Source organism: Nymphaea colorata, chromosome 2, assembly GCF_008831285.2.
Source record: "Nymphaea colorata isolate Beijing-Zhang1983 chromosome 2, ASM883128v2, whole genome shotgun sequence".
Taxonomy (NCBI): domain Eukaryota; kingdom Viridiplantae; phylum Streptophyta; class Magnoliopsida; order Nymphaeales; family Nymphaeaceae; genus Nymphaea; species Nymphaea colorata.
In genome coordinates, this window is record NC_045139.1 from 28,042,308 (window position 1) to 28,069,448 (window position 27,141).

The 27,141-nt window shown below is 41.1% G+C and overlaps 2 protein-coding genes across 3 annotated transcripts; one reads left to right on the forward strand and one right to left on the reverse strand.

Annotated features, from left to right (window-relative positions):
• The first annotated feature begins 6,427 nt into the window (after window positions 1–6,427).
• LOC116248097 (protein STRUBBELIG-RECEPTOR FAMILY 5-like) lies at window positions 6,428–14,033 on the forward strand. Of its 2 annotated transcripts, none has more exons than XM_031620698.2 (16): window positions 6,428–6,919; window positions 7,341–7,473; window positions 7,575–7,646; window positions 7,744–7,809; window positions 8,209–8,280; window positions 8,363–8,434; window positions 9,285–9,356; window positions 9,439–9,504; window positions 10,099–10,164; window positions 10,254–10,513; window positions 11,237–11,514; window positions 12,454–12,737; window positions 13,126–13,246; window positions 13,333–13,469; window positions 13,540–13,696; window positions 13,832–14,033. In XM_031620698.2, exons 1-16 carry the CDS (start codon window positions 6,736–6,738, stop codon window positions 13,985–13,987), a joined length of 2,196 nt encoding a protein of 731 aa, XP_031476558.1. In that variant the 5' UTR covers window positions 6,428–6,735; the 3' UTR covers window positions 13,988–14,033. The 2 variants fall into 2 exon arrangements, with proteins under 2 accessions (XP_031476558.1, XP_031476559.1); XM_031620699.2 differs by having other exon boundaries at window positions 6,430–6,919; window positions 12,466–12,737.
• A 4,050-nt stretch (window positions 14,034–18,083) lies between these two features.
• LOC116248686 (uncharacterized) lies at window positions 18,084–18,709 on the reverse strand. Its single transcript, XM_031621616.2, has 2 exons — window positions 18,383–18,709; window positions 18,084–18,299 (listed from the first exon to the last, which is right to left on the reverse strand). Exons 1-2 carry the CDS (start codon window positions 18,707–18,709, stop codon window positions 18,084–18,086), a joined length of 543 nt encoding a protein of 180 aa, XP_031477476.1.
• Window positions 18,710–27,141: the final 8,432 nt, after the last annotated feature.

Sequence of the window (27,141 nt, forward strand, 5' to 3'; positions counted from 1 at the left end):
TGGGTTCCCTCCTCCACCTATTCCACGGTACGAAGGAGACACAGCGGAAGACGACAGCATCGACTGTGAGCTGCGTACAAGGGAGGAAGTCTTTTACTCCCTCAAGCAAAATATAGCAAAAGCGCAGAACCGCATGAAGCAAACTTACGACAAAGGTCGTAAGGACCGAGAGTTTGAGGTGGGCCAGTACGTGTGGCTGAAAAGGCTGCCCCTGAAGCAGAAGTCGTTGATGGGACAGCCTTATTCAAAGTTATTACCCCGGTACTACGGGTCCTACCCGGTACTTCAGAAAATTGGAAAGGCAGCGTACTGACTCGGCCTTCCACGAGCTTCATTGGTGCACCCCGTGTTCCATGTTACACGCCTTAAACCGCATCACGGGGAAGTGCCAACACTGATAGAACAAGTGTCGGATGCACAACCCACTCACTACCAAATCTTAAAGCATCGTTATATACAGCGGCAAGGAAGGACCAGACATGAGGCATTGGTCGAGTGGGAAGGGCCCGACAGGGGCACCTCCTGGCAAGAATTTGCAACAATTGCGCATCGCTTTCCCTCTTTAAACGTTCGAGGACGAGCTCAATTTAAGGAGGGGGATCTGTTACAGACCCACTTGTAGGTCTGAACCCAGGAGAGGCTGAGCCTAGTAGAAGGAAGCGCAAAGCGTCAGACATGTGGGCTCAGTTTCTTCAGAGCTTAGTTGAAGACCCCAGAGAGGTTAAAGGAGCACCAGAACCGGTTGCAGTGGGTGGAGCAGGCAGAGCAACAAGGTCCAGGTGTGTGCTCGAACAGGACAATCCTCAAGGTTTTCCTGAGCTAGTTGTAGGACTCACCAAGCTAGATAAGTCTAAACCCAGCGCGAGTCAGTCCCTCGGTCCCTTGAGGCGGTCTAAGGCCGAACGTCTTAGGCAAATGGCTAAGTCATTCAGACTTGGCTCTTGACCCAAATACGAAGTGTGGGCAGATCCTCGCACAAGGTCCCCACCCTGGGCTCGCAAGGCTCAGGGGCGGTCTATTTTTACTTGGGCGCTAGGCCGATTTCACTTAGCTTATTTTGCTTTGGGCGCATTTTTACTTAAGCACTTTGGGTTTCGGATTGGTTTTGCTATTGTAAATAGGAGCGGATTCAAGCCCCAAATGTAATTGGGTTTTGGGTAAAGGAACCGGCTCAAATCATGTGAGCTGGTCCACATTAGGAATGTATATATTGATTTGGATCCAAGTGTAAACTATGCTTTTTGGAATTAAGGAATTCATTTTGCACGAGTGTGCTCTCTCTCTTCTCTCGAGTTCTCCCATCTCTCTCGTCTCCCACATTCCCTCCCCGAGTGGTGTGTGTCTCCTCCCTCCTCGCGTCCTCTCCTCCCCAAGGCGCTCCCCTTTCCACCAAAACCCCATTGGTGATCAACCGGCGTCCTCACGCGGCGAAGGCTTTATCTTCTTCAACCCGACGGCCCTTCCTCCTTCTCCTAACCTCATCTTCGGTCTACCTCAACCCCTCGGCTCAAGGATCAACGACAAGGACTTCTCCACGGCTCTGGCGGTGAAAGCGGCTCCCTTGACCACGGCGTACCCCTCAAGTATTCAAAGGTGATTTCGGTATCTTCCTTCTAACCCCCAAGAAGGTTGAGAGATCGCGTCACTACCGGTAAGATTGAAGTTGGCGATGGCTTCAATATAGACGGCTTACAAAGGTTAGTGCTACGGAATTTGGCTGATCTTCAAGTTGGTATCGGTTTCGTTAGCTTGGGCGCCTCACCCGCAGGCTAAGTCTTCCTCTCGGCATATCCGAGTGCTAGATTTTAGTTCTTATGGTGTCCCTCCCTCATAACAGCTCCCTCACCACTTGGACCTTTCTACCATCTCCCCGGTACGAACCCAAGCCTTTGGAAGGAAACCGAGTGTTGTTTTTGGGCATATAAGCCATCAAAACCACTCTCGGCATCTACAAGAAGGACTCAGTCCAGCAGCTTTTAAGTGGGAAAAAGACCCTCTTCGAGACATGATTTGGCGCTGCAACTTAGTCCATTGGAATCGCCCCAAAAAGAAGATAAACATACCAAAAAATGGGCGCATTTGGACCTCTAGAACACAAGATCGGTTTCTCACCGTAAAAGCTTCAAATTCCGATCGCCGCTACAACTTCCAACCGGCGCTGCAATTTTCGGCCAGCAAGTACTGTTCTGCCCTCCTTCCCGTGAAGTTTCATTCAAGATCTCGAAGGGCATTGTGGTCAAAAGCTACAAGACGTGGAACCCTAGCCACCGGCGCTTGTGTGAGCTCTATCCTTAGCCGTCGGTCTATTTCCGGTAAGTACCCTGTTGTCCTCTCTCCACCATTAGATTTGCCATGTGTCCTCCATCCAGGCACATTCCCAAAGTCGTGTCCCAGCTAGCCTCCACGTGTCCCAGCTGAGATCCCCTTCGGATCACGCGCTCCACCACATTTGGTAACCCTCTAGCCACGCCATACCCTCTTGCCTTATCGGTATCCTTTTCCTTGGAGTCAACCCTAATCGCAGCCAACTACAACAATCCAGCTTGCCACGTGTCATCATCTCGTGTCTAACCCTTCCCACGTCACCAGCCAGCTCACCCTGGACGCATCCCACCTGGTCCTACAAGTCTCCACGCGGCTTTGCCCTTTTCCCTCACGCGTTTTTCCCCTACCGTTTAGGAAATCCTTAGCGCGTCCCCCTCAACTTTCCTAATTCTTCTCCAACCGATCCTCACCCGTCCCTTAGCCAAATCCCGCATCCATCTCCAGCCACCCATCTGGCCCGCGTGTCATCCATCGAGAGAGAGCCCACGAGTGACTCTCCTTGGCCACGCTCCAAATCGCCAAGGATCTTTGCGATCTCCTTCTTGCTCTTTAGGAAAGAGAGATCTTCCTTGCCTTATCGCTAGACTCTCCTCTAGTGCTCTCTCTAGCAATCGTAGATCTTGCCACGTGGCAAGCATCCGGTGCTCCCATCTTGGCACAACCAGCCAAGAAAAAACCCTACCCTTAGCCACCTCACGCGCCACCTTCTCCCCTTAGGCAACTCCTTTAATCTCGGCCCTTGTCCTAATCCGACCCCTCTCTTCTTGCCTTAGCCGAATTAGGTAACATCTCAGCCGCCGCCCACCTCTCCTCTTCTAAGCTAAACCCTAGAAGCCCCGAGCTTACCATGCGGGACCCACTTCACCCAAGCCCGGACCTACTCCACTTGGTCCGCACCTAGTTTGACCTAACCCACTTAGTCAAACCCACCCCCTATCTTGGTCAACCTTGATCGACCCGAGCCTAAGTGCTCATTCCACCTAGCCTACCTAAGTGAGCCCTCCTATTAGTTAGGCACCCCTTACCCCTCCTAAGCCTCCTTTGACTTAGCCTACCCTAGCCCTCTACCTCAACTATCCAGACCAAACCTACCCATAGAGCCCATTCGTACCAAGCCCACCCCAGCCTAGTTAGGCCTAGGTCAAGTCGCGCGAGCTAGCTTCTTGCTAGTCTCCCGGCTCCTTCTCGGCCCTCCCTCTGACGTCAGACTCTTCCTTCCAACTCACGTGGCCGAGCCACACACGAAGAAAGGCAGGTCGGCGTTTCCGCATCCCGGCTCCGGCCCCCCCTTCGTCACTTCCGGCGGCAACCAGGCCACATCCTAGCGACAGGCGGTCGCTACCTTCGGCGCAAGGCAATAGGCGATTGCCAACTCCCACGTCCCTCTCGCCGACGTTCTCCCTTGCGACAGCGCACCGCAGAGGCTCTCCTCAACCGGTCTTCTTGTACCATGAGCTGCATTACCCGGGGTTTGGAATTTTCCCCGCGGTCTCTTATCCGGCATAGCCAAGGTCTCCTTTGGCCGGTGTCGTGTTCTTCTCCCCCTTGTAGTCCTGCGTGATTGTTCTTGCTTTTGTTTTAGGTTGCATTTAGTTTGCTTTATTTGATTGCTTTAGCCCGGCTTCAGCCTTGCTCTTGATCGTGGTACCTCAGAGGCGCACGCGCCGAAGACACGACCACAGAGAGTGTGACCTTCCTACTTGGGAATGGGCATGGTTTGCACGTTACTTGTGGTTTGCGTGGTTTGTTGAGTGAGTTGCGAGTGATTACTCTTGTATTGATTGCGCTTGTATGGCCTCGCACCCTCTAGCCCTTGTAGTAGGATTTGCCTTAGTTAGGATTTTTGGGATACCCGCACTTGTACCCTTGTCCTATTGGGTTTGCACCGGGGTCCTGTCTGGCTGGGTAGATTTCTTGTATTAATTTGCATAGGATTTTTGGTTTTAGAAAGATCCTCAAGTAAGTCTTGGGAACTTAGGCACTCGATTGGTTCGGACTTTATAGTCACAACGGTCGGGTCTGAACAGTCCCATTGGGCTGATGTGATGAACATGGCATGGAGGTGGTGCACATGGAATGGCAACAATCTGGGCTTGCACTGAGGTGGAGAGCCAAATGGATGAGGAAGTGTCTATGCCACGTGATTAGCACAATTCGTTATGCAGCTGACAAGAAGAAGACTTAGGCGCGTGTGCAGGGTGGGATGCGACTTTTGTTGAGTGTACCATTGATTGGATCTTGGTTACATGTAGACTAGGCTGAGCTCAAGTGAGCTCGAGCTTGGTGCAATTGCTAGGGTTTGGCCCAAGCTCCTCCTCTAGCTGCTATAGTGCTGGCTGAGGGCTGTCGGGCATGGCTGAGCCATGTAGGCTAGTTGTGGCATTGGCTAAGGGCTGTGCTGGGCCACTCTCGGTGGTGTCTACTACTGAGTTAGCCTCCTCCTGAGGCACATCTGGTTGTTGTTACTATAATATGATATGTAGGCTGATGATCTTAAAGGGCTGGTCCTTAATGAGGTTCGCATCACTTAGCCAGTAGTGATTTTCAATGATTCAGGTCTGTCGCCCTCTATCTGGAAAATTAATTGTTGGGACATGTTCTTGCATGTTTTGTCCATTACCCTTGGCGATAGCCAACCGCGGTCACATGCAGTCTCAACGATCTTAGCCTGGCCTTGCACTCAATCGGCCATAGGCCTATGCAGTTCACTACATACTCTACATGCCATGACCAAGCGACATGACTCCTTTTTGGCTCCTCAACGTGGATGTGCTTCAGTTCTATGGTCCTTCTTTTAGGCTGGCTAGAGAATTGTCAACGGGGTACACCCGTTAGTCTGTGATCTGTTTATAAGCTAGAGCAAGCCTTGAAGCTACGCGCCTACCTGACCCCCTTGGCTAGCCCATCCGACGGCATCAAATTGGATACTCTTTCTCCTTCTCATCCCCAATTCTGCTTAATTTTCCACGTCACTGCACCTATCTCCACATTTGCACCTACATATATATAGGCCAAGGCCGGTTTGCATTGTACCGTGACATCATAATTGGATAGTGGGTGGTTTCTCTTGTATAGATGTGCCATTTTTGTTTCGGAGATTGTATGACAGATACTTTTGTACTTCATTCTTGTGAGTCGTAGTCAAGGCAAGCGACTCGGGTCGCACCAAGGCTCTTCTTCGGTAGGTTTGCATTGGAAGCCGGTACCTAGTCTACCGTTTGATATTGTAGAGAAGCGCCAAACGGTTATTTCAAGAAACTTAACCAATATCATCAACATAGGGGTGCAACCGATCCATTTGACTTGGATATCTGGTTCAATATCAGTCCTTTCTCCAAATCGAGTTCATTGTCCAGGGTGGTGGATCCTAAGCCTAGCAAATGGAGGATTCTAAAATTGCCCTCTCGCCAATTCATCTTTCGTACCCAAAGGATTATGAAACAAGGCAACCATAGTATGGCTGTGCAATGCATTTTTATATATCTCCTCCATGGAACACTATCTATAAAATGCTAAACCATCTCCAACTTGAGATATTACAACAAACCTAAATCTAGTTCAAATATAATTTGCTCATGATTTTCCGTTTCCTTTTTCTGCAGTTTTATCAGATCAGGTATGTTTTTTAGCACATTTCAGAAAACATACTAACAATATTAAAATTTTTGAGTTAAGATTTTGTTTGCGGTTATTCAGATTTTTTCGATTTTAGAAGCAAATTTGGATTTGATAAACTAAGCCTGGGTTTGGTTTCGTACATGCAGGATCATGGTTCCGTTTGCAACCATATGTTTTCACAAGCCTATTCGGATCTGAAGTAAGATATCATTGGGTTTACAAAACGAAAAGGGACAGACGGATGTTCTGTTAAATACCACCACTTGTTTTTGAAATTAGATTACTAAAGTAAGAACCAATGCCTTTTTGTTGGACTTAGGCGTGTCAAACAGCCTTCGTTCACGTTTGAATTGAATTCAAATCATATTTTTATACAAATTCAAGCCTTCGCAATGTAGAAACGTGTGCATATAACGTATACTCATTGCTAGGCACTGAAGATTTTCAAAACCCAGTTCGAAGCTGGATTCGGTCCTTGCAGGCATGATTCTCAGGCCCCAACAGATCTCCATTTTAAATCATCGATTTCGACTCCGTGATTGGATTTCGACTCCGTGATTGGATTTCGAGCCTGCCGTGCATCCAACCCGTTGACAGCTCCACCTGCACCAGCGGCAACGGCTTCATGGGGGAAAGGCGCGAAACAAGAGGTTCCCAACCAACGCTAGCTGGGGGAGCTCCCTCCCTAAATTTAGCGCCATTTGCTTGTTTTAGAGGGTGACCATCTATGGGGATCGGTCGTCCTTGTGACCACCTGCATCTTCCCCTTCGGGTCTCTGAGTTCATGGCTGTATGCTCTTCTCCACATCCTTTTGGCTTCTGCCCACCCTCCATGCCGGTGTAACTTGGAGGAAGTCTAGAATGGCCGGTAAATCCGGCACTCTGGTTGTTGGCGATTCTAAACAATGCGCATTGGTGTTAGGAATCTTGTTATTCCTCTTCAACCCTGTGATCGGAAAGACAGACGCCGATGATGGTATTGTGTGATTTTTAAGTTCTTTTTATTTAATTTTCTTTTTGTTGGTTTTGTAATTTTTTCCTTCTGTATTGTCTCAAGATGGGGAAGCGTCATTTAGCTAGAAAGTTTGAATGGTTAAAATTGGTTGAAATTGCGATTGTACGTAGGGAAGATTGAAACTTTCTTTCGAGATGTTGTGGACTTGCAGACTAGGGAGATATATATATTCACCATAGCATGTTCTGGTTTTTTATCATTGTTTGTTGCATGAGTATGATTATTATTGAAAACAATTTTATGATAAAGCGACACCATTTTTTTACCGTCCTGATTTTACGCGGCATGTGCAACTCTAACTAGAGGTTCAAATATTCGGAAGCTTTACCTCTAAATTAATGAACAACATTTATTCATGCCCCCTGCAATTGTTATTTTTCAGTTTCTGCCCTCAAGGTGATGTATAGCAGCTTAAACTCTGCTCCTCAATTGACTGGATGGAGTTCAGCTGGCGGTGATCCCTGTGCAGATTCCTGGAAAGGAATCAAATGCTCTGGTTCTTCTGTCACTGAAATGTATAGCATTTCCTTGGACCTGTAAATCTGTAATTTATAGAAAATTGTGTCGTTATACAAGAGGGCTCATTGCTACGACTAACTTGGGATTGTTTTGACAGAAAATTGTCAGGTCTTGGATTGACTGGGACGATGGGATATCAATTATCGAGTCTGACTTCTGTAACCTACTTGTGAGGCACATTACCTATTGAGAAGAAAACTTTTTTCTTTTCCATTTCTTTCTTTTGTCATGAAGAACAACTAAGTAACTTCTTTGTCATAATACAGTGATCTGAGCAACAACAATCTTCAAGGAAGCATACCATACCAACTTCCACCAAATGCAGCACACATGTAAGTTGCTGTCATTAGCTTCTGTTGTCCATAGTAGTTTAAATGTTTGAACATGCAAGCATGAAGCATAAAGTTACTTTTAAGTTTTTTTTTTTTTATCCCTCAGAAAGCAATGATGGTTAGTTGCACAAGTTGTTTAGAGTTCACTTCCTCACTGCATTCTTTCAAATTTTTTTCCGAGTATGAAAAATTTTTAATTCTGTGTGTCAAACGTTGATGCAGTGCTCAGATGCAGATCTAAAAATGTTTGCCAAATGCTTGTACTGATTTGTGAAACAAAAAGAAAAAGAAAAAGAAGAGAAAATTTATTACAGAAAACCTTAAATTTGACTGTGGTCCTATATCTTTGTTTCTGTTAGAAACTCGATCATGCATTGTTTTGTACTGTTTTTGTTGCAGAAATCTTGCCAGCAACTCCTTCTCTGGCAGTATACCTTATTCTATCTCTCAAATGAGTGATCTTGAGTACCTGTAAGTAGAAATGCTTGATCTGTCTTCCTGTGGATTATGTTCTCGGCTGCAATTTTATATGTTGAACCTTTTATGTTTGCAGAAATCTTGCTCATAATCAACTCAATGTGCAGTTAAGCGACATGTTTGGTCAACTTCAGCAACTTACTTTTCTGTAAGATGTGTTACATAGTTTCTTTTTCCTTTCATGTAGTAGTTTCTTTTTCCTTTCATGTAGTACATAGTTTCTTTTTCCTTTCATGTAGCTTCTCAAAGATGAAACTTATGTGTTACATCTTCTCAAAGATGAAACTTATGTGTTACATAGTTTCTTTTTCCTTTCATGTAGTAGTTTCTTTTTCCTTTCATGTAGTACATAGTTTCTTTTTCCTTTCATGTAGCTTCTCAAAGATGAAACTTCTGAGAATATTGCGAAAATGAACATCTTGTTGGAAAAAGTATCTTGAATTTTAAGCAAAACGTAGTTATGGTTAAAAACAGAAGGATTTTTCTGTTGCCTTTACAAGTTCTTTACAACATAGAAGACAGGACACTTTCAGGCATTGCAAACTAAAATCATGGATATGCTTTCTCTGGTATTTCTGTATGATCTTTTTACACCTTCATAAATTATTGCTGGAAATGAAACTTGATTGTGAAGTAGGTGGCTAGAGACTAAACTAAGTGATGCTCAAAAATACTTTGCAGATATTTTTCTTTTAAATTTTTTCTCATAATACTGATTCTATTCAATGTTGTAGCCTTTCCATTTCAAGTTTTTATGAGCATTAGATGACTTGATCCCAAAAAGCTAAATACTAGACTAATGTATAGAAATTGCGCAAGTTAAACTATTTTACTTTACTATATAAGATGTGAATGTTGTGCTTTTTCCTATGGTCCTTTGTAATATCAAGAATTTCTATCCTTCTTGTTGTACTTTGAATGTATGCTGCTTCCATATGTAGCATACAGAACTGAGGAGCCCTTTATTTGACTGCCTTCTTCTTGGAAACTCTGTGCAGTGACCTCTCATTTAATGGTCTATCTGGCGATCTACCTCAAAGTTTTGCTTCCCTCTCAAGACTTACCACTCTGTATGGGATTCTGAATCAATACATGTTGTTATTGAGCTTAATTCAGTTTTATCAATTAATATTTCCCTCTGCCTTGCTGTAGGTATTTGCAGAATAACCAACTGACCGGTTCAATCAATGTTCTTGCAAGTCTTCCACTTGACAACCTGTGAGTATGAAATAGAATCTAATGCTTTTCGTTTAGCAAGTACGATGCATTCATATGAAGTTATGAAATAATAACTGTATGATATGCTTAGTTTGTAATAATAGGAATTAGCTTGGTTGTGCTCTTGACTTATTATGCTTGCTCCAACCTTTTATCTTTCTGGAATATGCACATAAATCTAAATGCTGTCTTGGTTTTTTTACCATGGAGTGAACTCCTTATTCTACATCTGCCATAAAAGGAATGTCAATTGTCAACAACTCACCACTTATTGAAAAAAGAAGAAAGAGTTAGATATGTATGTTTGGTAATTATCACAACAATTATTTGTTGTTGAGAAGCATAGCATAATTGTCTAGCAGTGATTCATAGAAAATCATTAAAATATTTTAAATTTGATAGAAATGGAAATTGTGGAAATATGTGCTTACCTTGTTGTTGTCCACTATATGTTGTCACTGTAAATGTTTATTTCATCTCTGGGTGCCTGTGCATACATAAATCTGTATTATGTGTACAAGATTCATCCATTATTTCATACTGGACTAGTTTTTTACGTTGAATATGATTTTTTCTTTTTCCATTGACTCCTAGGAACATTGAAAACAACCATTTTAGTGGATGGATCCCAAGTGAGCTGAAGAACATAAACAATATCAAGTATGTCTTTCTAGTCCCTGAATGAAAATGTTGTTGAAGCATGAAGAAGGTCTTATGGTCTTTCCCATTGCATGTTATTTTTTTGGTAGGACTGGTGGAAATTCATGGTCATCTGGTCCTGCCCCTCCTTCACCACATCAGAGAAATAAATCCAACGGCCACTCCAAAAGTGGAATGGGCTCAGAAAAGATCCGAGATGCAGTAATTATCATTGGATTGGCAATAGGAGCATTTGCACTTATTGGAATTGCTGCAGCCATAGTTTCATCTAGATCATCACCCCGTTATCTGGATGAAGAGAAAATGAGTAGCAGAAATGACAGTCCTTTTTTTTCTCAGGAGATCAAAGGTAGGTATTTGTTACACTATATCTGACATTAACAAATAAGATTTACCCTTGTATGTTACACTATATCTGATTTGACTTTTGAACATCAAAAGGAATTTCCAAATCCCTATTATTTAACATGCATGCCTACCATTTTGTCCTTGTAAGCTAGATATGAGAAATCCATTTTCATGTTTAAAGGAGTAGGGCAATGTATATGTAAAGGATTTCAGTGCCTTGGAAGTTAGCATGCCCTCACGTCAGCTTCCAGGCATATTTATATACTGACTCTGAAAGCAATTGTTGTCTTCTTGTGCACTTCTATATCACTATCTTGAAATTTCTCATTGAAGATAAATGAAGAGTGATTTTTCCAACCATTTTTTTCCCTGTTATTCCATTAGTGTGAATGATCTTTGTCATCGTGATGGTCAATCTTCATGAAGGTAGGCCCAGACTTCTTGAATTGATTTGACTGATAAATAGTTCCTAACTATCATTAAGGTGGACCCAGACTTCTAAAATATGAATTTAGTTGCCTGCATTTGGAGAATGACCCAGTTCATGGCATTTTGACTACTCAAACTCATGTTTGATAGATGAACTTCTTCTCCTGTGATGCATACCTGTGCTTTCTAACTGCTATCCAGCATGCTATTCTAACACTTGGAATAGGGATTATGTTAGTTTTGAAGCATGTCCATATATATTTGTCAACCTGATGCTGCATGCACTTGTATCCAGGCTTCAAACCAATTGAGACTTCTGTCCCAATAAACATGAAGACATTGCAAACATCTTCATCCATAGGACTTCAACCTCCACCATCAGAACAGCGCACATCATTTAGCAATAGTGATTCCTTAAACAAAAGCAGTTCCAGAAGAAGTGGAGGCCCTGTAATGGCAACAAATTACCCTCTAGCAGAACTTCAGATGGCTGCAGGAGGCTTCGGTAGGGAACATTTTGTCGGTGAGGGAGCTCTTGGACAAGTTTTCAAGGCAAAATACGTTGATGGGAAGGTAAGATCCACTTTTGAATAACTAATTTGCCTCCAGACTGGGTTATTCCATGTAACTGCAGTATATCTGGGAGTCCAGTCATCGGATCATGTTTGTGCTCCACATATGTGCTGTGCTTTTACTTCAAATGACTACATACCTTGAGGTGAAATGCTTTAGAGTGCTTGAAAATATGTAGTTACAACTTCCCTGTGTATTGTTACAGCATCAAATCTATTCCTTACACAAGGACAGTTGTTTGGAATAAAACACAGAACCTGTCACCTGAAAATGGGGTGAAGCTCATAAGCAGCAGCGCATCAGCCAGTATGGAGACAGATGTCACTGATCGCGTACCTCTTTCCTGTGATACAAACAGACAGATTTTATATATGAGTAAAACCAATGCCCAAACGGGACTGGATTTTCCAGTCCATTTTCCTCCCTAGGATCCACTGATCGTGGGAGGACAGTTGCAGGTTAAGGACACAGTTGGTGAGATAGAAAGGAGTTGGCAAAACCAGTGCAAAATGGGACCGGTCAAACTCATTTCCTATATATATATATATATATAACTCTGAGTCAATTTGATGTCTATGTGCGTACATGCTCTTTTAGACAAATTCATGACCTTTGAGACCATAAAATTTTGATGCAGTGAAGGCCATTTATTTTTATACACTTGATCCTTGTTACACATTTTGTGATACAACTCATAACTTGAGTTTTTTTTAAAATCAATTTTGTAATTAATATATGTAATTTTTCCGTGACCACCAGTCACTTGATCAGATGGTTACACATGCACTCACACATATTGTATGCTCTTCAATTTGTATATCTGCAACTTAGTCAAATACATTCCTATTGACCACTTACGGCTTCAATAAACAAGTTGAAGAGAAATGTCCTTTTCATATTATTAACTTCTTCTGATTTTACCACGTATCTGAAGTACAGGAAAAATTGCAGGTTCTGGCAGTCAAGAAGTTAATGATTGGACCATTTGAAGGTGAAAACTCAGGAGCATTCATGGAGACAGTGTCTGAAATATCTCGGTTACACCATCCAAACATCACAGAACTTGTTGGTTATTGTTCAGAGCGTGGTCAAAACCTATTAGTGTATGAGTTTCTGCAAAATGGATCACTTCATGATTTTTTGCATTTGTCGGATGACTTTAGCAAGCCACTTACTTGGAATACTCGAGTTAAGATTGCTCTTGGAACAGCCAGAGCCATAGAGTAAGTCCATCACCATCAACACTGAGTTGCTAGAAAATATATATTGCAAGTAAAATTAAGGAAAATCACTACTTTCTATCATGATTCATTTTATAAGTTTGATAATGGCTTTCTTGCATTACTATCCTCAATGATCTGCAGTTGCATCATTGTGAATATTGGTTACTTTTTGATTGATTATCACAATACACTGTTATGATTGTGGTGATCAAATGTAATTTGGTTTGATTTTTCGCCATAAAACTACTATATTCCACGCTTCAGCCATTTTGTGGTATTACTTTTATCACTGTCAAAGTAAAAGTGTCAGTTATCGTTTAGTTTGTATTTCAGATTTACGCTCATGAATTTTTTCCACTCTCAAAATTTGTTACTTGATCAATCTTAGATACCTACATGAAGTATGTTCCCCATCCGTTATCCATAGAGACATCAAGTCTGCCAACATTTTACTGGATGCTGAACTCAATCCTCGTCTTTCTGATTGTGGTTTTGCTGCATTTTACCAGGTAAGGACCCTTGCTAAATTGTCCATTAAGCAATTTTACCTCACTAAGTCAAAACAACTTCAGGTCTCCAATTTGTCCTTTTGTAGGATTTGAATAAAAATCTGGGAGTTGGATACATTCCACCTGAGTGCACTACACCATCAGCATATACACTGAAGAGTGATGTCTACAGTTTTGGAGTTGTAATGCTGGAACTTGTGACAGGTCGGAAGCCATTTGACAGGTAACTGCATGCATTTTCCATCAATTCTGTTCCAGTTTTCTGGAATCATACTTAACAGCATTCTTTGCAGCTCAAAATCAAGATTGGAACAGTCATTAGCTAGATGGGCCGCACCTCAGCTCCATGACATTGATGCCTTAGCAAAGATGGTGGATCCTGCACTGCGGGGACTCTACCCTGCCAAAGCCCTCTCGCAATTTGCTGATGTCATTGCTATTTGTGTTCAGGTAGAAGCTATTTCAAGCCAAATGATATATTCTTCCAAATTTTCGTGTTATATTTATAGTGTTGCTTTATACTAAGTTTGTGCTAGACAAACTTGAAAGTTATTATTAACTGAACCTTTATGCTTGACCCTGCAGCCAGAGCCAGAGTTCCGGCCTCCAATGTCTGAGGTTGTACAGGCACTTCTTCGGTTGGTCCAACGTGGTAGCATGAATACAAGACCATCTGTAGATGGACGAAGCACCTCATGTAGGACATCTGATGCAGATCACTCTGATTATCGATATATTTAAAACATATCTTTTGTCAATATTAATGAATAGAAAATTTTCTTGTATTTATTCTTTCCTATCTTAGAAGCTATCAAGTTCGCGTATGGGTAATTGGCTCCTTTTCCTGGTGAGTCTTTTATCTTCTTCTGGCATCTGTTTAAAGGAAATTCTCTAGTATTTGAAGGCATCGCTCCACACCATCATAGGAAGTGTGAACCTTGTCTAAAAAAAACAAAATAAAGTACAGGACACGACAAAGGGAATTAGTGGTTCGGCTTGAAAGCCTACATCCACGGAGAAGGAGAGCTTGTTTTCATTCATACTCTGTCAATAATACTTGAGTTTCATTTTAAAGTTTACAATGAAAGGGAGAAAAAGGAAATAGTATCCAACAGCTTGATAAATTATTGTGCAAGCTGGTGCTGGGATACTCTCTAATAGACGTTAACTACTTTCCATAAAATGACCACTGAGATGCTTACCAACATGCACATCAATCAGATCCCCAAAGTCTTGGTGAATACATGAGTAAAGAATTTGAAGCTCCTCAAATATCGTAACAATCTCCCCTCAGGTTGGTGTCTAGATATCAATCTATCTCAAATTGTCTGTTATGAACCTGTATCTTTCTTTACTAAAAGCTTTAGTATACCAACTTTTCTTCACTTTTCACATGGAATGTTTCAATAGTTCGATCTTGATTTTTTTTTCCTCTCACAAGATGACGGTCAACTTTTATATATTTTATTCTCTTAGGCCACGTTTGATGGCACCGATTTTTTAGAGGGGGAACTTTTTCTAGGGGAAAATCTCCATGGAAAAATGTCAGAAGGGTAAAATTCCCTTCTTCTTGTTTGAGACCATGTTTGATGGTCTGGAACTTTTTTGAAGGGGAAAAAATGCCTGGTTTGATAGGCAGGGAAATTTTTTCAAGAAAAAAATTTTTGACCGTTTTTTTGTCATGGTAAAAAATGGCAACTGATCGTGCACCACCTACACACATCATGCAATTCAGCCATGGAAAAAATATTTAAATCCATTCAATAAATATGATGCATACTTCAACACTTGAGTTGAATCAATTTGTTCGGCAGCAGATGGGCTTAGGCTCAGTTAATGGATTGCCTTTGACTGTGTGATCTTAATAAGGTTTCAGAAAGAGAGAGAGAGAGAACGAGAAAGCTGGATAAAAAGCTCACAATGTTGAACAACAAAAAGGAGAGGCCAATGGCAAACTGCAACCCACAGAAATCCTTGAATAATTGAGCCCATAACTTTGTAAAATTAGCAGTATCGAAAATGTCAAGGTATGCACGTCTTATCTGCTAATTAACAGTTTTAGGAATTCAAGCACATGACAATTCACCTCAGAGTTTCATTCATACCCACAGATACAAATTGACACCTACTGACCTAGTTGCATATACTCACATATACACTAAGGTGCATGCTTGCTACATTTGCCTAAGCGTGATTGAATTAACACATGAACAAGAAAATAAACATAACTGAATGAGCTATAGAGGCACATACAATCACATGTATGACAATCAGTATCTGTTGCTGGATGTTTGGCAGCCTGAATGAGCTATAGAGGCACATACAACCACTGCTTGTAGTTTTTAAATAGTTTCATCATAACTTCATCTATAGCCCTCTCATCCAACTGAGGCCCAGAAGCAATCAACAAAGAAAAGAAAGAGTTGATAACAGATATACATTTATACAGAAACTTGGGCGGAATATACATTAAAGAGTATTGTCCAACATTCAAGTGGGTGCCCATATTGTTAGTTCACATCCAAAAAACTATTGGTTACCCATCTAGTATATGAGTTTAAAGAGTACACATCCAAAAAACAAAACAGACGATCACTAGTTAAAATAGATGCTTCATCTTCGTTGTAATCTTCTTGTTCTTGCTGCACTTTACAAAATAGATGCTTCATCACAAAACAAAATAGATGCTTCATCTTCCTTGTAATATATATGTTGATGCTTCATCTTCGTTGTCCTATATATGTTGATGCTTCATCTTCGTTGTCCTAAAGTAGATGTCAAACATACATATGCAAAGTAAACATTTGACTTGTTATACATCAACAAATAACTGATAAATGAACTTCGTTATAACTGATAAATGAACTTACTATTCAACTGATAATCTGTAAACATTTGACTTGTTATAGTTGTTCTCAGAGGATTGTTGCTTCCTCGTTGATGTGTTTGTCTTGCGATTTCTGGTTCGCTTAAGAAAACATTATCATTCGACTGAGCTTCTTCATCAACAAATTGTTCGGCATTCGGATTGTGTTCAATTATGAAGTTGTGCAGTACACACGTAGCAAGAACAATTTGAACTTGTTTTTTCAATGGATAGTGCACTTGCATTTTTAGTATTGGAAAACGTCCTTTCAACATGCCGAAAGTTCTTTCTACTACATTTCGGAGTGATGAACGCCTATGGTTGAATAATTCATCTTGAGTTCTAGGTGTGCGTGCCCCTGGTGCACTAAATTCAGACATATGATATCGATGCCCTCGATAAGGTGTTAGCAAACCGACAATGTTTGGATAACCCCCATCAGCAAGATAATATTTTCCTAAAAGTGAACACAAATTCGTAAAAGTTTGTGAAATGCCCATAAGAAGGTATGCAATGTTGAGTGGAAGTACGTACCTTCTGGCACAACAAATGGGTCAGTTGGATGATCAAGTGCATTGTATAATACTCTTGAGTCTGTTGCACTTCCTTCCCATCCCGCCAAGACGTAGTGGAATCGAGTGTCGAATCCAACTACAGCCATGACATTTTGAGAAATGACTCCTTTTCTATTGCGAAATCTTGCTTGATTTGACGCTGAGACCCATGCAGGTACATGGGTGCCATCGATTGCACCTAAGCAATCCTATATATGCATATATACTGGTTAGACATATATGCACGTGTCATAAAATGTTTACGTTTATGAAAATACCTGAAAATATGGAAAAAATCTTTCAGATCGCCGAATACTACTTGGCATCTCAATGTTGGGGCGCCGGATGAAATCCCTACCCAATATACATAATGCTCGTAGGACAAGGCTGACATATTTACTTATTGTTTGTCCAGAATGTTGAAAAGTATTCTGAGTTGCACGATTGCGTTCATTATGTCCAATGGTCAATAAAAATATAGCTACTTGTTCTTCTAGACTAATCTCACGAGCATCCTCCAATAAATTCCTAGTTCTGAGAGTGGTACACAATGTCATATATGTGTGCCGATCCATGCGAAGTAAGTCCATACAATTTCTAGGATGACCTTCAAGCATGAGTTGAACAAAAGAAGAACCAGCTTCTCGAAAGGGATGAACAATCCTCCTAGTACGAGGTAGTTGTCTTAACCAAAAAAAGATGAAGACGAACACTATCCGAATCAAATAACACTCTAGTTCTTCGTCATCATAGAACATGTCGATGTCAGCCATTTCAACTAAACTGCATGAATCATAATAACAAAAAATATTGAAGAACATGTCATGAAAAAAAGTGTACAAACAACCATTGCAAACATCATCCAAAAACAATGCATTTGCTAATACAGTCAACATGAATACTTAAAGAACATGAATACATAAAAAACAACCATTGCAAACTTCATCCAATAACACATAAGACACAAAATAATAGATGGAACATATAAAATGAGCAATGTGCAACTAATGTACCGTTGAACATATAATTAACAATGAGTTCTTACCTACGACCCATTCAGTTTACGTGTCAACCATGGCACCCGTTGTGAAGGTGGAATATTGACGAAGATCATGGGGTTCGTGCCCTTAGCCAACAAATCAAAACTCTTCACATGTGTTTCAGAATCAATTTGTCCTGTCTCAACCAATTCTTGAAGTATTTCGCAACATTGGACAAATTGAACCCCTTTACTTCCATTTGTCAAGGTATGCACATCGTCAGCAATACGGTGCAACAAATTATAATATTCTTCATCATAGTCTGACCTGTTCCTTTTAGACCTATTTGTAGTCCTGTTGGTTGTCATGGTGGGATGTTGAGGTGTAGGAGTTGCAGATGTTGGCGATTGTATTGGAGGACTATCTTCATGAAGCATCTATGTGAATGATTGTGTATTTTTAGGTTCCATGTGAAATGGAGTCGATTGGGAAGCAGGTGTTGTTGGGAATGGTTCAATAATATCCTCTAATAACATGCTGTTGCACGTGTCTGCTGTGTTCCCAGTTGCGTGAGAATCACCAAATATCTCAAGAAACTCATCATAGTACCTCCAAAACTTTGGTCCTTTGTACTTTTTTCTATTTGGGTATTTCTGAAAAAATTTTAATAGGTTCAACATTTACAGAAAAAAATACACGTAAGACAAAACCTAAAATTACGATTTCTATAACATACCTCAATGTACTCACTCCAAACCTGGGGGTCAACTTCAATGCATTTGTTAGTAGGGTCATATCCAAACCCGCTTGTGTTCATCATTTCCTTCAACACTGTCAAGTTTGGTTTTGCATATTTCAGTTTATTTTTTATTTTGTCCTTAGTGAAGTCCCTTCCGAAGCGGTCTATCATGCTTCTTTCTATTGATGTGTATGCTTTTGCCTTCAAACCTCCACCCGACTTCATACCAGGAATGCGTGATTGCTCCAAAAGAAGCTGGACTAAGTAGTCCATTTGTGCTTCAGTCCATGTAAGATTCTCCCTTGATGTACCACTATCCTCCATGTTAATGATTTGCACAATATTCCTTCACAACTACAACATTGAATATGAAAACGAATGTGTAAACAAAATTGACAATACTAACTTGCATTTCAATTGTAAGAATAATGACTGGCCAATAATAAACAGTTTTTTTATCACACATGCACGTGCATTAATAAACCAATACATGAAAATGTGAATTTTCATCAAAAATATTTAAAATATACCAGTTCTGCTCAAATGAATTTTCATCAAAATTTTTAATATCAAACAACTATACTACTATGGGTACACATGTTGGTGGTAAGAAGAATATGTAAAATGTATTGCTCCAAGGAAAGCCAGTTTTCAATAGCTAGAAAGTTCAGATATTTTAAAGAAGAAAGCACTGGCTCAGACATTATTCTGCTTTGATAAAATGTATTGCTCCAAGGAAAGCCAGTTTTCAATATACTTCCAACATAAGCAGATTTAGGTGAATGTTCAAAGTCTGCGTGCAACATAAGATTCTAGGAATTCATTACCAGGTTGGAGAAAGGGAGGTCGCAGTGATTGGTAACGGGCGTCAACTTCATGAATGTATAAAAGTTATTCAATCTCCTGTTGCACTGCTATGGGCAATACCCCAATCATCTCTGCCTGGCTTCTTCTCCCTCCTCCCTCTCTCAACCAGTTTATAGGACAAGATGAACGTCTAATGGGTCCCCTTCCATGTCAATGAAAACAGGACAAGGTGGGACTGCAGGTCCCATTCCACTAACTCTCAAAGAGATGTCCCAAGGTTGAAGTTAATAGGTTTGGTAATGAGGTCCTATGGGGCCTAGAAGAATGTGAATGAGACAATCAGATCTAAATCTACCAGCTGTTCTGAAGCATTGAGATCTTAAGAAATCAGATAGAAAACCAAATCCAGGAGAGCTGACTTTTATATATGATTCAATTCCTAAATTATGTTGAAAAGTCTTCTTAAAACAAGAACAGATATCAGCAGAAAAACATTCTCGAGTACCCTGCAACAACATCTTACAGCCTATAATGAAACTGAACTGTGGGAGTTAGCAGGATTAGAATTCTAACAAGGTACTTCTCTCTTCATAAAAGCAGTGAGCATTAAATGGGTCTCCAAACCGCTGAATGAGACATATTTTTTTATTGTTATCAGAAGAAAAATGGATACTAGTGGGGACAGTTTCGTGCATTTAAGAAGAGGGTCACACTTGGGGACCAATGCTACCGGGGGAAATTAGATAAAGTCTGTCACAGCGTTATGTAATATTTGCACACAAGATTCTTACATCTGCCAAAAGCCCAAAACACGGTGACAGACTTTATAAATGTGGTGAAGCTATGTGCTAAGCATGTGTTAGGCTTACCAACATTAAGACAGATGAAAAAGAAAAACAGAAACCAACGAAAGAAGTATACAAAAAGCCCATGCCAAAAGGCAGAAAGAGTTATTATCTTCATGTAGGGAAACCCAACCCAACTCAATGAAGAATCGAAAAAGAAAGAAATAAGTGAACAACAAAAGCCCATGACAAAGAAGAGCAGTTAACAAACGAACCATGAGGTTTGAACGGTGAAAATATAAAATATATCAAAAAGAAGCAAAAGAGGGGATGACAACTTCTCATACTTTTATCTGAAACAATCCATGCTCAAAATTTCCGAGAGGAAAAGAGGGAAACAGTAGAGGGGGATGTGGAAGACATGGAGGGAGTGAACGAGGGGAATGGATACATATAAAGAGGAAAGAATAGAGAGAGCAAGAGATAGCGAGGGTTATCTGCAAAGACAATCATGGAAAGAAAGCAGGAAAAAAATTGTTTTGGGCAGTTGCATGATGATGATGATCATGAAGGGGATGCCGAGCATGGCGTCAGACTCATCACCATCATCACATGCCTCCCTGTCCTCTTAACATAAAATCTTCGTCATCATAGAATAGGGAGAACACAGAATAGGGAGAGAGACAACAGCGTACCTCAACTTCTTCGGAAGACCACGATGACGGCTCAACTTGTTAGAAACACCATGATGACGGCTGGAGGCAGAGCAGCGGCGATGGTGGAGAGCACAGCGAGCGGTCGGACGAGTGATCAAACAGGATCAAGAGTGAGGAGGAAGCCCTAACGGGCAAAAACTTTATCTGCGCAAAAAAGTCGGACCCTCCAGGGTCCGACTTTTTTCCAGGGAAAAATTACCCTGGATCAACCTTTTTACCCGGGAAAAGTTACCGGTGTTTGATAACACCGGTTGAAATCGTACATTTTTTTCATGTTTTTCCTGTTCAACAGTGTTTCCCCCAGCCATCAAACGTGGCCTTATGGAACAAAAAATATGCACCAATATGAATGGCCATCATATTGTCGCATAACATCTTCATGGGCTTCCCAATATTAATGTCCATGTATTTTAAGAGATTCTTTATCCATACAAGCTCATAAGTGCAAGCAGCCATAGCTCTATACTCAGGTTCAATATATGACGAAGCTACCATTAGCTGTTTTTTGCTTCAACACGTGACAAGATTATAACTTGATGTGGGTATTCTATCATTTGGTTCACCAGCCCAATCTATGCCTGTATGTCTTAGAATATCAATTTCTTCATCTCACTTCATTAGAATTCTCTTTCTAAGAGTTCCTTTAGGACATTGCAAAATTCCATGGGCAGCTTCAACATGAACAGTTATTGTGCTTGTGCATAAATTGACTATGACATTGACTGCATATGTGATGTCGGGTTTAGTAATAATTAAATAAATCAGCTTTCCAACCCATTTTTGTAGCTTTGAATGTTTTCAATAGGTTCACCTTCTTCTTGCCTCTAATTGAAATTTTGTTTCATTGGAGTGTCGATAGCTTTAGCACCAAAATAGTTGGCTCCTTCAAAAGTCCAAGGATATACTTTCATTGGCATAGGAAGACTCGTTTATCTGATCAAACTATCTCGATGCCTGGAAAATATCTTAGTGTTCCTAAATCCTTTATCTCAAACATATTATGGAGATATTGTTTTACTCGATTCATGTTGTCTCTATCATCTCTAAGCATGATAATGCCATCAACATATATGAGGAAGATGGTGACTTAGAGTTCCACTTGAGGTCAAGCAATGTATAATCTGACGAGCTTCCTTGGAATCCAAATTTTGTAATGGCTTCACTGAGATGAGAGAACCACATATATGGGGATTTCTTCATGCTGTACAATGCTTTTCTTGATCTGCAAACATAGCCATTTTCACACTTCCATATAGACTTTCTCATTGAGTTCTCCATGTAGGAAAACGTTCTTGACATCAAGCTGCATAATTTCTCATTTCTTGTGTGATGATACAAATAACAAGGCTCTAACAGAATTCATTTGGCATAAGAGCAAACATTTCATTATAATCAATTCCTCCAGCTTTTGTGAATCCCTTTGCGACAAGCTTGTCCTTGAATCACTTGATCAATCAATTATTGTTATATTTATGTGGTAGACCCACTTACAACCAACCATTTTTTCCCCCTCTTGGCAGCAATATGAGGTCCCAATTGTGATTTTTCTAAGAGCCGAGAGTTCCTCACTCATTACTTTCCTCCAGTTTTTGTCTCTGTTTGGCTCACCAAAGATTTTTGGCTCTTGGTGTTTGTAATGTTTAAAACGTAGGACTAGTAGGATTCAGATGGATCTTCACACCTAAGTTTTTGGTCTACAGAGTACAAGTGTTTGTGTTGAAAGGTAGGAGCAGAAATCACTTAGTGTAGATGGGATTCTAGTGGGATGAGAGGACCTCCTGTGAGTTAGTTCAACAGTTTTCCTTGGTTCAGGTTTTTTCATTTGGCTGGTCAGCAAATCTAGGATTTGGTACCACTGTCATTCTGATCTTGAGTGCCAGTTGAATGTTGTCCTTCAATTCAATTAACAGTGCTTTCTTCATGAGCCCTTATAAGCAATAAGATGGGGTTGCACTCATGAGTTTCATCTTTGTGTGAGGACAATTCTTGGTCCCTCTATCTTGGTGAATTGAAATAAGGTTCCTGGTAAAAAATTCTCTCATCACAACTGACAAACATCTTTCGTGAATGTAATTCATAACAATTATACTCCTTTTTTTACTTGAGTAAATAAGGTTCCTGTTAAAAAAAAAAATCTCTTATCACAAATAACAAACATCTTTTCAGAATATGGTTCATAACATTTATACACCTTTTTCTAACTTCAGTAACCAAGAAATATACATTTCATGGCTTTTTCTCAAGTTTATTTAGAAATTGAGATTGAATGTGAGCATGACACTTATGCTAAAAACCTTGAAATGTTGTATGGACACCTGTTTTTTAAGAAGAAATAGAAGAGGAACATGATCTTCGACACTAGTAGGTGGTACACAATTGGCAATATAGCACATAGTTCCAATGGCCTCCAATGAGAATCGTTGAGGAACGTTTATGTCGATCATAAGTGCCCTGGCAGTTTAAAAGTTATTGATTTCAGCTAGTCCATTTTGCTGTGAAATGCCGGCACAAGTCTGGTGATGCTTTATTCCTTTTTTTTTCATAAAGCTTTGAAAAATATTATTAATATATTCATCTCCATTGTAAAATCAGAGTTTTTAAACTTTGGGCCCATACTATGTAAAATCATGTTATAAAATTCTTCCAAATTTGTTGAAACTTCACTTTTATTTTTAATGAAATAAACCAAGGTTACACAAGCATCATCCTCATTGAATGACACATAATATCTATACCCTAAATATGAAATTTACTGAGCTGGAACCTAAACATCGAACAAACTAACTAAAAAAAAACGGTTGAGTTGTGACCACTATTTTGAATAAGCCTGGGCATCGGGCCGGGCTGCCGCCGGGCTGGGAAAAACCTGGCCCGGCCCGGCCCGACTCCCGCCCTCCGCTCTCCCTCTCCGCAGTCCGCTCCCACTCTCCCTCTCCCTTCCCGTCTCCCTCTCTGCTCATGCTCTCCCTCTCACCCTCTGCTCCCGCTCCCCCTCTCCCTCTCTGCTTCCCCTCTCCCTCTCTGCTCCCGCTTCCCCTCTCCCTCTCCCTCTCCGCTTCCCGTCTCCCTCTCCCTCTCCCTCTCTGCTCCCGCTCCCCCTCTCCCTCTCCCTCCTCCTCCGTCTCCCTCGCCGCTCCCCCTCCTCCTCCGTCTCCGTCTCCCTCTTCCTTTGTCTCCGTCTCCCCCCCCCCCTCCTCCTCCGTCTCCCTCCCCCTCCCTCCTCCGTCTCCATCGGAGGGCGACGGGAGGGGGGGGGGAGGGGGAGGGCGGGCCTGGCCGGGTCTCGGGCTATCAGGCCGGGCCCGGGCCGGGTTGAGCGGCCCGATGCTTTGAAACAGCATCCTAGTGGATTTGGAAAGTTAGGGTTCAGCTGGGCACATGACTGGGACTTGAGTGCCACACCCAATACCTCGAACGCTTCTTATTCTCTTTAAAATTTGAGTCACTTTGATCAACGATGTACAATCTATCCTGTTCAAGAATTCTAACAATCTCCCTCTCTGTAGCTAGGTCCCTAAAAATTACTCTTTACAGAAAAAACAGTCAAACTATCGTAAGTCATTATAAATTTGCTCATGGATACTAATTTTGTGGACAACGTGAGAATATATAGCATGTTGGACATTTTTTTGTCACCCATAAAGGAGTTTTTTCCAACGCCCTCCACATCTATTTTGGATACATCAGCAACGTAAACAGGTTCTTTTTGGGTTTTATCCATATCAATCAATAATTTTGAGTTGTAAGTCATACGTTAGAAGGCTCTTGTTAACTACCCAAACAGGATTTTTATGAAAATATGGAAAGCCATGATGCTCATCTTCACTTTGATTCTTCATTGGCTGGAGGACACAAAGTTAGTCTTTTTGAGCTGAAAGAATTTCTCAAAGTCCTCTTTCTTCACAAAGTTCACAACACCTGATTGCTTTGTAGTAGTTGACTTTTCCTTGGAGGGTCGTCCAGCTAAATCTCAACATTTTTTTTCAAGTATGACCCAATTTTTTGCAATTCTCCTATGATCGGAGGGAGGCCTACTATAAAAAGGTCCATCCACTTCTTGTATTTGAGATGGAGTTGAAAGTAGGAACTGGATGGAGTCTTGGTTGAAAAACCTTCACTGGTATAACTCTATGTTAGTTGCTTATGATCCTTCATTCGAGGAAATCTTTTCAGCTAGTACGAGCGTGACCACCGCACTTCATCAATCAAAAGCAAAAGAAGAGCTCCCTCGGTGGATTAGAGCCATCACCCCATTACATACCTCTGGAATTTGAGCTTGAAGGACGAAGAGGTTCCCAGATTCATCCAGACTTCTTTCAATGACATCGAAAGCAAAAAAGAGAAAAGCTCCTAGAGTCATTGGGTCGGGGTTTTCCTGCCTATAAGCGAGGACCTAAGGATCCCTATCATTCATTAGGAGATCGATGAACCATACAACAAATTGTATGCCATTAGTGTTTCATTGACGAGTTCCCTTAAGAAAGCAGCCACTGGTGGCGAGATTGATTATGAGAGAAGTCGAAGAATGTTTCCGGTATCGAATAGAGCAAGCTCAAGTACATGAGCGAGGCAAAGGAACGTGAATTGGAACAGTTCCCTGCTACCTGAGAGCTACAACCTGTTGCCTGAGCTACTGTTCCTGAGATGGTACAGCAATGACATTGGAGCTCCTGCTTCTTGCTCCTTCGACCGGAGGAAAGCAACCAGCCATTAGTTGTTGCCTTTTTGAAAACCAATATCTGTTGGAATTGCCCACGAGGGTCATTTATGATGCACTTGATATGCCATTTTCTCTTCTTCACCAGATTCACCCCTTTGAGAGGCGTTCATGACCTTGCGATGCAAGTGCTCTCTCTGGCTTGGCAGTGGGGTCATCATGAAGATTTGCTTCATAGACTTTCCACCGTGGCATAGTCTAGCAAGAACGTTTAAGGCATTGTCTTCTTCTACACACTCATGCATTTTCGGATCCGAAGTTGCAAGACAATATTGCATGAGCTCAACCCAAAGACTACAAACTTGGCTCAAGTAAAGACACAAAGGTTTGTCTCTGTATGATACTTTGGAAATCTTTGGTTGGAGTTGATACACCTTTGTGAGGCTGTTTTGATCAGCGAATATCTCCTTCAAGGAGTTCGGAATCCCTTTGAAGTTGATATAGGAAATTGCTAGTAATGTGAGGCTCCATAGAACTTAATAGCCATGTCCTAACACCCCAAAATTTCCCACTTTTTCAAATTCTCATTTTACCCCTCATTGGGACAATGTATGTCACGGCTTTCAAATGGACCTTGAAAACACGTGGTTTTTCACGTAAGGCACTGAACCTGCCCCACATGGGTGCCAAACACCTAGGACCAGAGCCTTAGAATTTAGTCACTGTAAAAATACCTTTTTGTCCTCAAACCTTTGCAATCTTCTAGAACCATGATAATTATCATGTGCATGACTAATCAGGAGATACCTCGCTCCACGAGCCCCTTGCGAGCAATTAAGGTCAGCTCATTCCGGTTTACGCTAGCTTGTTTGAACTCAAGTTAGCTCAACTTAGTTCACCAAACTTCATGACCTGCCAAATTTAGAACTTTGATCTCTAGAGCCCATAAATTCTCTCAAAGCTGGTCGTTCTTAGTGAACCCATCTTGGATATAGATCATCTTAAATTGTGGATGTCAAAACACCAGTTCTAGCTTAGTGCATGCATGCATCATGTCACTCTCCCTCCTGCCTAAGATCGAACTGAACTACACCCCATCCCAACTAGATCATGTTGAGCTAGGAACAAGTGCATTACTATGAGATCTACCTTCTGTTAAGTTCAGATTCAGTTCAAATCAATTAGAATCAGTCCAATTCAGTTTAGTTCAATTCCAATGGACTTCCAGTACAAATCCCTACTGTGAACTGAAAATGAACTCCACCAAACAAGAGTGAACTCAGTTCGAACTCACAAAATGGATCTAGCATGATCAACTCCACTTTCCTTTGGAAGCACATCAGTTCACTCATTATAGATCTAGCTCATTTCAATTAGAAAGCATCTCTGAACTACTTTTAACTAGAGTTCAATTTCACTTCCTCATGAACAGGTTTGAACTCAAGCCCTTGGAATATAAATGTGATTTTTTTATGCAAATGTGTTCATATTGAACTTGAGCATATGTTCCTAAGTTCATATCACCTAAATCATATATGGACAAACTTTCTATTTTTAGCCCTCACGCTGGACCGTTCAATAGGGGAAAAGTTATCCTTTTACTTACTAGTTACCATTTTGCTCTCAAACTTAGTTCATAAGATTAATAAACCTAAGTTTGTCATTCTAGATCTAGAAAGCTCGATAATATGCTTTTTAGATCTTGAATTTTGAAACCATGATCCATATTTTGTCTTGGTCTAAACCTTTGATCTAGTATGCAAATCTTTTGTCAAATCCAAGATCCATTCT

Excerpts from the sequence above, each read along its gene's own strand:
- LOC116248686 (XM_031621616.2), bottom strand. The coding sequence starts at position 18,709 with ATGGAGGATAGTGGTACATCAAGGGAGAATCTTACATGGACTGAAGCA. Across the intron at positions 18,300-18,382 it reads TTTGGAGTGAGTACATTGAG|AAATACCCAAATAGAAAAAA; the intron begins GTATGTTATAGA and ends AAATTTTTTCAG.
- LOC116248097 (XM_031620698.2), top strand. The coding sequence starts at position 6,736 with ATGCTCTTCTCCACATCCTTTTGGCTTCTGCCCACCCTCCATGCCGGT. Across the intron at positions 7,647-7,743 it reads CTGACTTCTGTAACCTACTT|TGATCTGAGCAACAACAATC; the intron begins GTGAGGCACATT and ends GTCATAATACAG. Across the intron at positions 10,165-10,253 it reads AAGAACATAAACAATATCAA|GACTGGTGGAAATTCATGGT; the intron begins GTATGTCTTTCT and ends TTTTTTTGGTAG.